General features: G+C 35.5%; 1 protein-coding gene across 1 annotated transcript; it reads right to left on the bottom strand.

Annotated features, from left to right (window-relative positions):
* Window positions 1-11,585: 11,585 nt before the first annotated feature.
* On the bottom strand, window positions 11,586-13,881 carry LOC116188452 (transcription factor DIVARICATA-like). The gene is made up of 2 exons (XM_031517828.1): window positions 12,763-13,881; window positions 11,586-12,310 (listed from the first exon to the last, which is right to left on the bottom strand). The coding sequence occupies exons 1-2, from the start codon at window positions 13,191-13,193 to the stop codon at window positions 11,842-11,844; spliced, it is 900 nt and encodes a 299-aa protein (XP_031373688.1). The 5' UTR covers window positions 13,194-13,881; the 3' UTR covers window positions 11,586-11,841.
* Window positions 13,882-14,321: the final 440 nt, after the last annotated feature.

Consider the following 14,321-nt stretch of genomic DNA (forward strand, 5'->3'; position numbering starts at 1 on the left):
CTTCCAATTATTACCAATGCATATGATAGCAAGGATTTATATATAGTAGTGGGCAGTTAGCATAATGTCTAAAGACACATACATATATATTATATAAAACGGACGCGATGTCACAATAAAGCATTGGACCTTTTTGCACCCAATTGGCACTTTCTCTTGTCCGCGGTTATCCCTACTCTTATGCCCTATCAAAAGATTGATAATTAATGAATAATATGTCCATCAACAATTTCTTTTTTATCCAAGCGGACAAGAAAGCAATAAAACATGCAAATTTTTTTTTGTCCCAAAAAGATAGTAGTACTAAACCTGGTGATAGAGATGTCGAGGTTCGATGGCCCCAATGGATTTATGACCATACGATCAACTTTCAGATATTATTTCTGTGGAATTATATCATAGGGCGTTTTCCATGAAATTATCGAAAGATTTTAGCAAAGAAACATGCCAACAATATATTTCCATTCCACCTAGATGATCTTGGATATATATCAAGAAACTAGGGTTTGCACTTGCACACCGAAATGCACCTATTACCTATATGCCGATGAATAATGACTGAGCAAAAAAAAGGAAAAAAATAGAAAGAAGAGTATGATAATATTCTTAAATAAAACTGCAGTTCGACGCTTATTCCGTTTAAGTTAAATTTCGGGGTTCGAGTATTTGTGAATGTAAAAAATTCATACTGAGAGAGTTTTACCATTTAATGGGCCGACCCGGCTCGACGGATTAATCGGTGCTTAATTGGGCTTTTGGATACAAGAGTTGACACCGGAAAAAAAAAACCGCCACTATCTCCCACCTCTACCTCAAATTATATAAATTAATGAGAAAATATATAAAAAGATGGCTGAATTTTCAAGCTATATCCCACTAACTAAATACTCTGTAAATTGAGAGAACATCTGGGCCCGATGAGTTTTCCCGAAATCATAGCAGTGGAAGAATATCCATGATTTTGTCACCAAGAAAAAAAAAGAATTAGGTGGCATTTGATAAATTAATGCTATGTTTAGTTTTAGAGTTTTTTCTTAACTCTACTCCACTTAACTCCACTTATCTTCAATTCAACAATACAATTATTATTTTTTCTATTTTCTTTAATTTTTTTATCATTCAATTCAATTTTTAATACTAGATTTTCTCACCTATTTATTACTTTTTTTTTTCACTTTTTTCCATAATTCAACAACACAATCATTACAACCTCAAATAAACATAATTATTTAAAGTTGAAATGGAGTGGAGTTGAAAAAAGTAATGAATAGTTGAGAAAAAGAAATGATTGTATTGTTGAATTATGGAAAAAATAATGAATAGTTGAGAGAATTTAGTATTAAAAATTAATTTAAATAGTAATTAAGATAAAAAATTAAAGAAAAAGGGAAAATATAATAATTGTGTTTTTGAAGTGAAGATGAGTGGAGTTAAAGCATTTAATTATTAAGAAAAGAAGTGTGTAAAAAGATGAAATGATTTATAAGAATGAGAAGATGTATTTTGAGGAGTTAAGAGTATCAATAAATTAAAAATGACTTATTAATTTATCAAGTAGTTTTTGACTTAATGATTAAGTAATTTACACTTTCTCTTATTTTTCCTTCTTCTCCCATTCATTTTTCATTATAACTAACTTATAACTAATTTTTAAGCACTTATTTAATTAATTTAAAATAAACATACCCTAATTAAAGTTCGAATTATTCTCCCGTGATGAAGAAAAACGTGTATATACTTGAGAAATTGAAAGAGCTATATACAATCGTTTCAGTTGATCATTCAGAGATTGATTGTCATACATACATACATATACATATATATATATATATATATATATATATATGATGGTCAATTGAAATGATCACAAGAGCTTCACTAGCATGTAAAGCGAACCAAAAAAGAAAAAAGGAAAATGGAAATAAGAAAACATGATACACATACTCAGGCTTTAACTTGTTTTTGGAATTTCAACCAACGATCGGTCGACAGGTCCTTGAGGGCCATCCCGTCAAGAATTTTAGGTTTCGATTCATTTGGAAATAACCAAGTACATGGCCTCCATACATGCTACCATCATAAAAGTGTGCTCGAATAAGTGGTCACTTTCCTTCCGATTCCTTTTCCACCATCACATATCAAGCATGTTTTCTAATTATTTTCAACTGTTTTTGTCTTTTACTTCAGTGACAATTTATATATTCACTTACTTACTTATTTAATTCGACTGATCGATAAATTAATTATCCGAACGGATCACAGCTCTGCTGATATATATATATACACGTCTTGAAGATGAACATATGCATTTTGATTTTCTAATAGGAAGTACTTCAATGACTTTCGCCAACTTATTAGGAGATGTTTTTTTTTTTTTTAAATAATTTTCTTTTGAAGATGATAACATTAGACAAGTCATCATCTCGTAAATTGTTAATATGTGGATGGTCCGTGTGTTGCACCGGCCGGACAAGTGGAAACTCGACATGGTCGGATTGAACAAACGATATTTTGTCCATTGGGAAAACGACAAAACGGGGCCATGGCATCGTCATCATCTTCCCATGATGATATATATACATATTTTTTTTTTGGGAGGGGGGCTAGGCTGGGGACCCCCTTCGAATGATTAAAGATTCACGGACTTTATTGTATAAAATTTGGTGCAACAAACCCTAAACTTGGGTTCGCCCGGCCTAAACTACTATTCATCAGCTAAGGGGGTGAGCTATATACAGACACAAGGTCCATAGTAAGGGACCACACTTGACTGTACTCAACCAAATCAAACCAAGCCAAAGTTGTCCTACATGCACGGCTCTCTTCATACGTTAATCATGCCATGCGAGTTTTAGCATGACGTATACTGGTTAGTGTTTCATCACCTGTTCGGATGTCATACTACTTGATAAGTTTTCACTGTTGCTCTTTCACGGTCGCTTCATAGTTTGAGCAACGACCATGTGGTTGGGATGGTTGGTGAAGGCAAAAGGTGGGCACAAGAAAATGGCTACAGCCAACGAAAGTGGCCTTATATGTGTCCATACACCACACAGAGCTGGCCCATGCCCTGTAGAGAGTAAGCTGGCGTCCCATGTATTGTTTGGTCTGATTCGGCTACCATTTTGCACGAAGAGCAAGTTCATGTCCCCCTTTTGTTAATAAGGACAGTGTACCAAAACCCCAATATGGTTAGTGGGGATTGTGTCCTTCCCTCGATTAATTTTAAACAGTTCGATTCAGTCCGATTAATACTATAAGTAAAACTCTTTATTCATGATGTATTCTATTGAAATTTTTTGGAGCACATCAATGTTATCGCTAGCGTGTGGTAAGCCGAGAGGCGTGGAACATCGACCAAAATATATATATACATATATATATATATATATATATATGTCCGCGCCCAATAATGTCCTGCCGCATGCATCCACTAGAAATAAAGCTATATATATGTTTGTTTCATAGGTTACAACCCCACCTGCAGGCCACTAGTGAATTTGACGATCCATTTTGATTTGAGCACGTTTCTTATGGGTAATTTTATGGAATGGAAATTTCCGAAATTCAGTGCTCTTAGTCAATCTTAGTGCGCTACACATGGCCGGTGGTAGCTATAAAAAGCGCAATTAATTGATCCCTAGCCATAAGATAAAGATATCCTAAGTAAATAGAGAGGGTGGTAAAGATAGAGAACAATTACTACATTTTATTGTTATATGTCTCGATCAATTTCAATTTCAAGTCCACCACTGATCCCATCCCATGAATGTAGTCAATTTATATTGACAGTAGGAAAAAAATAACATTTATATATGACAAATTTCTCCATTAACGTTGCAGACATTATTCAACAATATAATTCGTTGTCCCCTCCATGAAAATATTAACTAGCTATTACACCCGCGCGTTGCGGAATTATTATTTATCAAGAAAAAAGTATATCTTATTATTTAACTCAACCATAAAAAAATATTAATTAGTTTATGAGTGTAGAATTAGTTAATGTGTGGTTCGATACATGTCCACCTTAAGTAAGATTCTAAATTTGAATCTTGTGAATAGAGAAAATTTATTATTGTGAGAGATTTACCCTTTAATGGGTTGGCTTGAACCTAGATTAACCCGATTCTTCTATGATATAGAGCTTCTCGATTCCAAACAATATTTATATTTTTTTATTTTTTTAGGTGAATTATATTTTTACTTTAGAATAATAGTCTGTCGTACTTTTATTTTATTTCTCAATTATGAAACTAAACCTAGAGAGATATATAGATCTATTATTTCTCAACTACATTTATTTATTTATTATTATTATTATTCTCTAAAGTTATTATTTGGCAACATCACTTTGTTAATTTTGTTGTTGTAGTCATGAAAATATTTAGATTCATAATAGAAATTATTATTATTATTGTTATCTCCAATTATTATTGTTATTATTGTTTTTGTCCCAATAATTATCCCATTTGGTTTGTAGTTATTATGAAAATATTTGACTAATAATAATAAATTTTTATCTCCAATTATTATTATTATTATTATTATTATTATTATTATTGGTGTTGTTTTTGTCCCATTAATTATCATGTTTGGTTTATTATTAACTTCGTCCCTAGCAATGATCCCATTTGGTGAATTGGTGAATAATCATTATTGTTATCATTGTTTTTGTCCTAGCAATTATTTCCAATTATTGTTGTTATTATTCTTTTGTGCCAATAATTATTTCATTTTGTAGTTGTTATGAAAATATTTGAATCATAACAATAAAAATAATAATAATAATAATAATAATAATAATTATTATTATTATTATTATTATTATTATTATTATTATTTTTATCTCCAATTATTACTGTTATATTGTTATTGTCCCAGTAATTATCCCATAGATTTATTATTAAATTTGTCTCTAGCAATGATCCCATTTGGTGAATTAAAGGATAATTGTTTTATTTATTGTTCTTGTCCCAACAATTATCCCATTTGGTTTATTATAAAATTTGTTCCTAACAATTATTCCATTTGGTGAATTGGTAAAATTAATGAATCTAGTGAAATTTATTATTATTATTTTCTTGTCCCTAATATTATCATCCCATTAATTATTAGTATTTTTGTCCGCCAAAACAATTACAACAATAAAATAATAATAATAATAATAATAATAATAATAATAATAATAATAATATTATTATTATTATTATTATTATTATTATTTTAAAGAAATAAATATTATTTTTTGTGGGAGTAATAATAAAAATGATGACGATAATATTTTTTTAGGTAGATTGACGATAATATTTTTAAAAGAAATAATATTATTTATGGTGGCAGTTATGGAAGCTTTTGGGCATACAAAGAGTCAGTAAATGAAAAACTCTCATTTGGAGTTTTTGGACAAATGACATGCAATCATAATCTTCCCGACAATTATATATTATATATAGATTCAAGGTTCTTCAATGAGACAAGAACCGCACAAATTAAATTAAATGGCATAGTTTACTCATCATATAAGCATGCCAAAATAGGAGATTCTAACCAAAAAGAAAATACGTTATTTTTATTATATTCATGGGTTTCCCGCAAACTCAACAAAGACAATGGATTTATGCGCGAGAATAATAGATCAATTATCCAATTTTTGGCATCTATATATAATGTAATTCAAGTTATATAGGTTGGTTTTGGTAATTCCCCAACTTTTGGTAAAACGTCCATTCATAATCATGCATTGAAATATATACACAAATCTTAAGTCAAATAATTTTTTTATTTTTATCACATATCTTTTTTTCTTACCTATTTTAATGAACTTAAATTTTATCATTTTTATTCTTTTTTTTTTTCCTCACCAGGCCCACGCAATGAGTGGGCAAAAAAGACTAGTCAGGTGAGAAAGGCTTGAACCGTTGGGATTCGAAGGTTGATTCAAAGATCCTAGACTTTTGCTATTCAAAATTTGAAGGAAGCTAAGAGAGATCGATCTGATCCCAAACAAAACGAGGGATCTTCCAAATAGTCGGCCGACTGTGCATGCAATCCCACGGCTATCCTTCTTTTACCCCTCCTTTTCAGGATGCCGCCTTCGATACTTTTGTGCAATTATTGAGATATTTCCCGTTCGATGTTTCCTCGCAAATCCATATCTTTTATGTCTTTTGCCCTTTTTTATTGTGTAATTTGGTATTTAGAATCTCATTGGTCCCGATTAATTTAATTCGAGTCGGATCCAATTTTACCCTAATTTTGATTAAGGAAAGAAGTAAGTGTTTAATGATAATTTGCACGCGACTCATTATATATGGCCGGCGCTGCACAAATCAAATGAGGACTGGTCGATGCCGAAAAATATCAGAAAGTTAACCATCAACACACCATACACTGCATTTGTTATTACCGACAAACATTACACTTTTCTTCCCAAAATTAAACGATGAAGTTCTGTACGCATTGTTGCAGGATCCCACCACACGTTATTCATTTTTTTCTTTTTAAAATGGGGACCCCGCCAATGTCCATACGCACCTATATAAATTATAAACGTTCGCTTTCAATTTTATACTTGGAAATTATGTCGTTTGCTTATCCCAAAAGAAGTATGTCGTTCTGATAGTTGATTAGATATTAAGCTAACTTGTTCGTCGGAAACACTATAAACTAAGGCGGTGTTTGACTGCATTGAAAAATAAGTGCTGGAAATTTTGAGTGTTTCGAAAAATAAATACTTAAAATATTTGGTAAAAATTGTTTGATAATTCTATGGAAAAAAAAAGCTGTTTGGTAATTCTTTGAAAAAGTTAAGACCCCTTCTATATTTATATTTGACCCAATGCGTTACGTTTCTAACTCTTGACCCCCGATATTTTTGTATTATATTTTTATTATAATTTATGAAAATTAAAAAAATTGAAACTAAATCAAACAACAAAAAGATCACAGGAGGCTATTGGCAGTGCTACCATGGTGGTTCGTCACCTAGCTAATACCGTTGCAGGCTGACGAGCCACCACCGCCTATCTCCTCACAATCGCCTACCTTCTCTTTCTGCTAATCGTTCAAGAAAATGGACCTATTTGTAAATTAGAACAAATACAGGGTGCCGTTGCAAATAATTAAAATATATAGGACTATCTAGTAAACATGATTTTCAAGAATTTAATGCTGCGTTTGGTTTCATAGTAGGATTTTAAAATCAGATTTTGATTTTGAAAAAGAGTGATATAAATGGGGTCCACCGTTTGAGTTTGTATGAATTATTTTGTTTTGTTATGAAAAAAAGTGGTATAAATGGGGCCCACTCTTTGACTTTGTATGAGTTATTTTGTTTTGTTGTTGGTAGAATTAGATTAAAATTGTGATTTTAAAATTGTATCCACAAACCAAACAAGCCCTAAAGTTTTCAGAATTTGCTCCGCCAAACATTTTTTTTTTCTTTTTTGTAGATGAAGGGGCCGAAAGCCCAAACAAAAAAATTAAAGCATACAATAGCAAGGTATGCAAACCCCAATAAGATCCCTTAACGAAAGATAGCCTAGACCATTAGGAACCGAATTGAGGAAGTGAACTCCCAATTGAAAAGACGAGGCCCTCGTTGCAAGTCAATCCGCACAATCAATGCCCTCTCGTAAAGTATGGGTTACCATGATTTCCCAACCCTTTGAAATCCGCCAAACAATGTTTACATAAGCAATTAAGCATTTAGTCTAATATGTGCTTTAAATTTAGGCACTCAACTTTAAACATTGAACCAATTTTTACATTACTAAACAAGTCCAAACAAATCAAGAGCTGAGAATGAATTTGATTATCAAAAACCACCTGAGTCTTGAAATTTTCTCAATGAAATTTAAACTCGATCAGTTTCCACCGACCACTGCGTTACGCATTCTCTTGAGAATCACCACCTCATATGTCAGGTCACTAAAAGCGGCCGGATGCCTCGTTAAGCAGAAAAATTTGCCAAGGCCCAATAACCTAATCTGGAGAGTAGTTCGTTTGGGCCTATGCGAATAAACTAACGGACTGAAAAGTGAATTAAACGGATCCAAGATCCCTGACCTTGAAGAACTATAAACTTATTCCGGTGTTCAACGGGAGGGGAAAGGGACGTTACGATTGTTATCGATTTCTTCTCTTCATTCACTGCAATTAGCAGTGTATAATCTTGAAATTCTGATATATTAAATACGATGAGATACATGATGGTGGATTATTTCGGGACTTTCGAAGAAGAAGACTGGACTAAAGAGATAAGAAGCCTCTTTGGTTGGGGATGGGCTGGACAGAAAGAAACGGGCCCCAGCTATATCATGACCAGAACCTTTTCTGCAAAAAAAAGTGACTAGACCCGGGATTTGAATTTAGGGTGTGTATGTGGGGGAGTGAGATTTTCGAGGAAGCAAATGAGACGATAGTTTCTCCGAATTAGGGGGACGAATGTAATAAATTTCATAAAAAAAATTATGAACACTAATGTGTAAATTTTTTTTTAGCGTCGAGAATATAGGAAATATGACTGTTTCCCTCATCTCCCTCGGTCCATTCTGGCGAAAGCCATGCACGTAATGTAAGTATGGGGTATCATGTCACAGAGCATCTGTATCCATACATCATCCTTGCTTCATACTATTATATGCAGAAACCTCCAGAAAAAGAACCAAGAAAAAAAAAAATACATGTTGTAGAAATATTATGTGATTAGATGGAAAAAGGTGGGGGGGAGCGCATGACATGGAATAGCACCAGCACTCACATCATACAAGACGACGCAACCCCTGTTTGTGGTTTTTGTTTGGTATTTTCCGGCAAGCCTCTTCTTTTCTACTAAATTATTATAACTAAAAAACAAAAACAACATAAAAGCAACATATATAACACACACATTTATATGTATACATGCATATATATCATCTCTATATATATTAACAAATATGCAATTAAGTAAATAAAGACATGTAAAAAAGATAAAAAAAAATAAAACTAAAAGAGCGCATGCCACATAAGATTGATTAAATCTTTTGATAATTCGTATATGTATGTTTGTGTTTTGAGGGGGCCGACGCCTGACCTGTCCCACCCATTACCGACCTTTTCTTTACCGTTAATTATATATTACTTCCCTTTCTTCTTCTTTTTCCTTTCCCCCGTTTAAAGAGTCATTACACTTTTTGTTAATATTTTTCAGACATTGCCTTTCCCTTTATGTCTATATATTATTATGCATAAGTACAATTTGCTAGTTCATCTCGTTCCGTTTATATATTTTCCTTGAACTTCGATCCTCCCAGGACTTATATGTAATGTAGTCTGAAGACAAATATATTGGTAGCTGATCAGCTGAGCGAACCGCAAAGGTGAAAAACTAAGGATACATACTACTACATAAGCGTGACAAGTCAGCCATCCAGTCGAAATGATGAATCGACGACGTTATGCCTATATGTGTGTGTGTGTGTGTGTGTAATCAAGGGAATCTATGATTGGAGAGTTGAGGGGAGGTTTTGGAATAAAGTAGGCCAGCGAGTGCTTTCCCTATGCAAGTTGGGAGAGGAAAAAAAGCTGCCTCCATTATTAAATTTCCATAGAGAAAAAAGAAAAATGTTTGTGTGGGTTAGGTTTTTTTTTTGTTTTTGGCATTCATGGGAATAAAAAATTTGGTGGGGGAAGAAACCTTTGTTCTCAAATTGCTCATGTTGGCCTCATGGGGTTTAGGTGTGGCAATGTAAGTGGGCATGGGACCAGGGGAAAAAAAAAAAAGGAACAGAAATAAGAAATTAAAAAATAAAATAAAACTAAATTCGTGCAACATCCAAGGTGGTGGGCACTACCTCTACGGCTCTTCACCTAGGCTATAAGCCTCTCTCACACGAGAGCTAGCCTACGATATTCTCACTGATCGAATTCGGTCTAACACGAAAATGTTTCAGCATCTCAACATGAAATCTCTATCGGATTTGAGATATTCAATCGATTTAGTAATAAATTAGTTGTATATATTGGGAATAGGTTACTGAGAGCAAGCTTTCTCCCAATGAAGTTTCAAAAGTTTCACATTTTATACTTGAGTCATTCAGGTTAAGAAGTCAAATGAAATTATGCGATACTTGAATATATGAATTTTCAGGACATGTTTATATTCTTTCCGGATCATCTAGATATTTACATTACAACATTAGTATTATGGTTATCTTAGGCTTATAATTAATTCCATTTGTCAAAGACCATCAAAACATGAATTAAGTCTGGCATCGAGCAGAAAAAAAAAGAATTAAGTCTGGCTTGCTAGGTTTGACATTACAGAGATCAAAGGAATAGGTTATAATCAGCATACTATTCGGGGGTGAAAAAATTCATAATTGAGCTATGAAAAGTGCTTCATTGAAAATATAAAAGGAAAACTAAAGTGACTAAAATAAAGAAAAGGGCTTTACATCCTTTTTCTCGTCCAATTATTCATTGTTCTATAGACTGGTCAGAGCCAAAATCTATTTGGTGGGAGAAATTATCCCCCATATTAGAAGCATAGCATAACCCCTAAAAGAAAGTAATCGTATTCTAAGGAATAAGGTTGAGTGGCATTTGTTTCAGTCATGAGAGAGATCAGCCCAAACGGGAATTAGGAATTAACAGTTGGGATTCACTGAAAGTCATGTACTCGTGAGAGTTGAATTCATAATTTCATGATTACAGATAAACGGGTGAAAAAATTCTTAAATGGTCCTATCTTAAAATGATGTGCTGAAGAAAAACTTAATAAAATTCTTGCTATTAGTAACAATTACGGCAATTGCCCATGTAATTAACATTCTATTTATGAGTTGATTGTATTCTAATTGGTATTGCCAGGTAGGATGGCCGAAAATTTTCTTAAATGGGAGAGTAGCACCTTACACTAGGCCATCTTTATCAACAATAAGTTAGATTTATGAGAAAATAATGATCCTCAATAAATTATGAGCTGCAAATAATCTGAATCGAATCGGTAATATCTTTCATTGGTTTGATTTGTGGACGATATCCGGGAATGATGAGTACCTTTTCTAAGGCCACAAAGATGATGATTGCTTGAGAATATAAAGCATCACGAAGGATCTTTGAAAGATGCTACCATATCTGTGGCACCAATGACCCGTTATTATGTTGCAAAAGAATTTTTGTCCCCTCATTTTTATTGCAACAAAATATTCAGTCGTCGTCATCTTCTTCTTCATCTTCTCGAGTGAAAAGAAGACCGCAGCAACCATTTCCTCTTGCTGGTGGCTATGCATGCGAAGTCTGTTATTGTAATTCATCAGGCAGACTCCCATTTTACATGATCACGAGAAAATTAAGGGGCCTCTGGGAATTGACTCTGAAAACTGTTTATCCATTGGCAAGAGCAACACCCCAGATGGTTTTCAGAAACAAGTTTTCACGTACACAGAGTTCTAAGAATATGACTTCAACTTCTGTTTCTATATCTAACATGTTTCTGTTAAAACTTTGTTCGTTCTGTTTCAAGATTATCAGAATTCCGCTTCATTTCCATAGATCTAATTCGAGTGGGAAACTAAGACAGAACCAGAACACGGAGAGACACAAATTCTTTTTTTTTTCTTTTTTTCTTTTTTTACCCAGTAAATAGGCCCTCTCACTCACCAGATCAGATTCAACAGTTCAGAATCTCAAAAAGAACTCCACTAGTTGTGGACTAATCCAAGCCCCCATATAACATATTCACATAACATAATATGGACCTGATGATACATCAATAAGGGTACAACCCAAAATAATATTTTCCCATACATCAATCTCCATCCATGCAGTATTCTCCATGATCGATCATCAATTTCAGTACTGGTGCATCTGGAATACTGGGTTACAACCTCCGAACTGAGAGCCCAGAAGCGCTCCTCCCAGAAGGTTCTGTTCCTGAAACTTATACCCATAAGGTGATCCGCCGAGGAATGGTTCCGTGACACTGCTGGTGACTTCAGTGGGCTGTTTCCATCCAAACGGCCCTTTCCCCATTCCTCCTCCCATCTTCTGATGCTGATCGTGCGGCTGCGATTTGGTCACGGTGGCAGGGGGATTATCCAGCGAGGAGGTTGCTGGGGAAGAAGGGTTGCTATCGGGGAGATGGCCGGTGGTGATGTCGTGGATGCTTGATCTCCTCTTGTCCTTACCCCCAGTGAGCTGCCTGATGAAGTACTTCTGAGCATGACTTGCCACCTGGGTTGGAGTCCGAGTGGTCACGAAAAAGCGGGAGATGTTCCTCCAGTCACCTTTTCCATACTTCTTCAGACCCATCAAGAACTGCCTGTTCAGTTCATTCAGAGCTCGTCATATATGAATTTCCTACATTAGAATGTCAGAGCAATACATACAAATGCTCCGAAGCACAAGGATCAAGCAAAATACGAAACAGACCCCATCATAGCAAACCAAAATGTACAGCTCAATTCACTCGTGCAATGGAAATGGGTTAAGAGTTTTCACTAGTACGGCTACTCACGAAAACAGAAACCAATAGAACAACGACATATCAGAGTGGCGAGGCAATGAAACAGAGTCTCACTCCTACAGTCTATGACAGACTGAGCCACAAAAGGAGACGTTTTCGAGCTAATCATAAACTTCAACAAGCGGAGCATCGACTGAGTGACCCAAAGACTCCGTCATCTATAATATGTCAGCTGGACCAACAACTGCAAAGGTAAAAGATTGCTTTTTCTCCTAAACAGCTGTAAGCAAGTCAACAAAATATTACACCTGTGCTCTTCTTCAGTCCAAGGGACCCCTTTCTTCCTCTCCTGATCAGAAGGTCTAGTAGAGGTCCCCCTCTTACCGCAGGGGCCATACAACTGCTTCAGCCCATCAAACCCGTGATCGCTGCCGCTAACCCACTCCAATGTGAAGGAACTGCTCCCATACCCTGTAACCGGGAACAGCCCCGCCTCAATGTCACTGACGTCCTCTTCCAATTCGCGGTAGTGCTTGATCACATCCCCGACCGTCTTCCCGGGGACCATTTCAGCCACCCTGAACCATTTATCGGGGGTGTCCTTATCGAAGAGGGCGAGGGCCTTCTCGAACTGCTTGTTCTCCTCCGGGGTCCACCTCGCCTCCTCGCTCTCTTGGAAGAGCCAGTTGGAGTTCTGTATGTAAGATGCTGGTGACAGGACTTCCATTCCCCTGTTCATCTCCACTGATGAGCTGAGCTAACCTACAGCAGCAGAAGGAAGGGAACCGAAGGAAATCTGGAGGGTTTTTAAGGAGGAAGAAGGGGGCAGAGATTGAAATCAAAGGGCCAACTGGGTGGAATCTAAAGGAGCCCTCTTTCCTTTTTCACTCGTAGTGAGCATAAGCTTTATGGGAATCTTGAAAAGGGCCAACTTTCCAAAACCCAAGGAAAATTCCAGAACCAAAAGGCAGACAGAAGAAAAAAGCAGAGGAAGGAAGGAAGGAAGGAAGGGAAGACCCTTATAACTGAGATTTCGTTAGACAAAAATTGACTGATTTTTTAAACCCTAGGCTACTTCCCAACCAAATCCAAAGCCACTGTGACCAATCATACACAGCAAAAGCGACACAAACCCAAATCAATTCTTCAGATGAGGAGCAGAAATGTCGGGTAAAATTGAGAACTTGGAGCCTCGGAAAGCTGAAAATCCATAAAAAAAAAAAAAAAGCAAGAAGCAGGAGCGAAAGGGAAGGAAGGGCTTAGCAGAGGAGAAGGAGAATTTAGTGAAAAGTCTTTCGATTTTGAAGAAGAGAAGAAAAAGCTGCTGGGGGTTGCTTTCTTGCTTTGCCTCTGTGGGACTTGAAAGCAAAAGCTTGGAAAACAGCTTGTCAATACAAATATACCACTGTTAGAGAGAGAGAGAGAGAGAGAGAGAGTGGAGATCTATCTATCATTCAATTCATCAATGGGGGGGGGGGGGGGGGGGGGGGGGGGGGGCGCAAGCGAGGGACAGAGAGAGAGAGAGATAGAGAGAGAGAAGAAGTAAGCGAAGAGCAGAATTGGGAAAGGGGCAGAGTGAAAGGGAGAGGTCAAAGTTGTTGAGTTGTGATTGGTTGGGGAGGCTGTTGTGGGCGCAAGGCTGAGAGAGAAAAAAAAACAATTATTTTATTTCCTTGATATTAAATTCATTGTGCCCAAGCCACGTACTCACCCTACGCGCAGAAATTCAGCATAGAAATTGAAATATTAAAGAAGGTATCAAACTCAAATAACTCTTTTGTTTTTGTAAAATTACTCTTGAAAATGGATTATTTACCAAAAGAACAGAATAATGGTTAAACGATGTAATATAAATCGAGAGCGAAGG

Source organism: Punica granatum, chromosome 1 (assembly GCF_007655135.1).
Source record: "Punica granatum isolate Tunisia-2019 chromosome 1, ASM765513v2, whole genome shotgun sequence".
NCBI lineage: Eukaryota > Viridiplantae > Streptophyta > Magnoliopsida > Myrtales > Lythraceae > Punica > Punica granatum.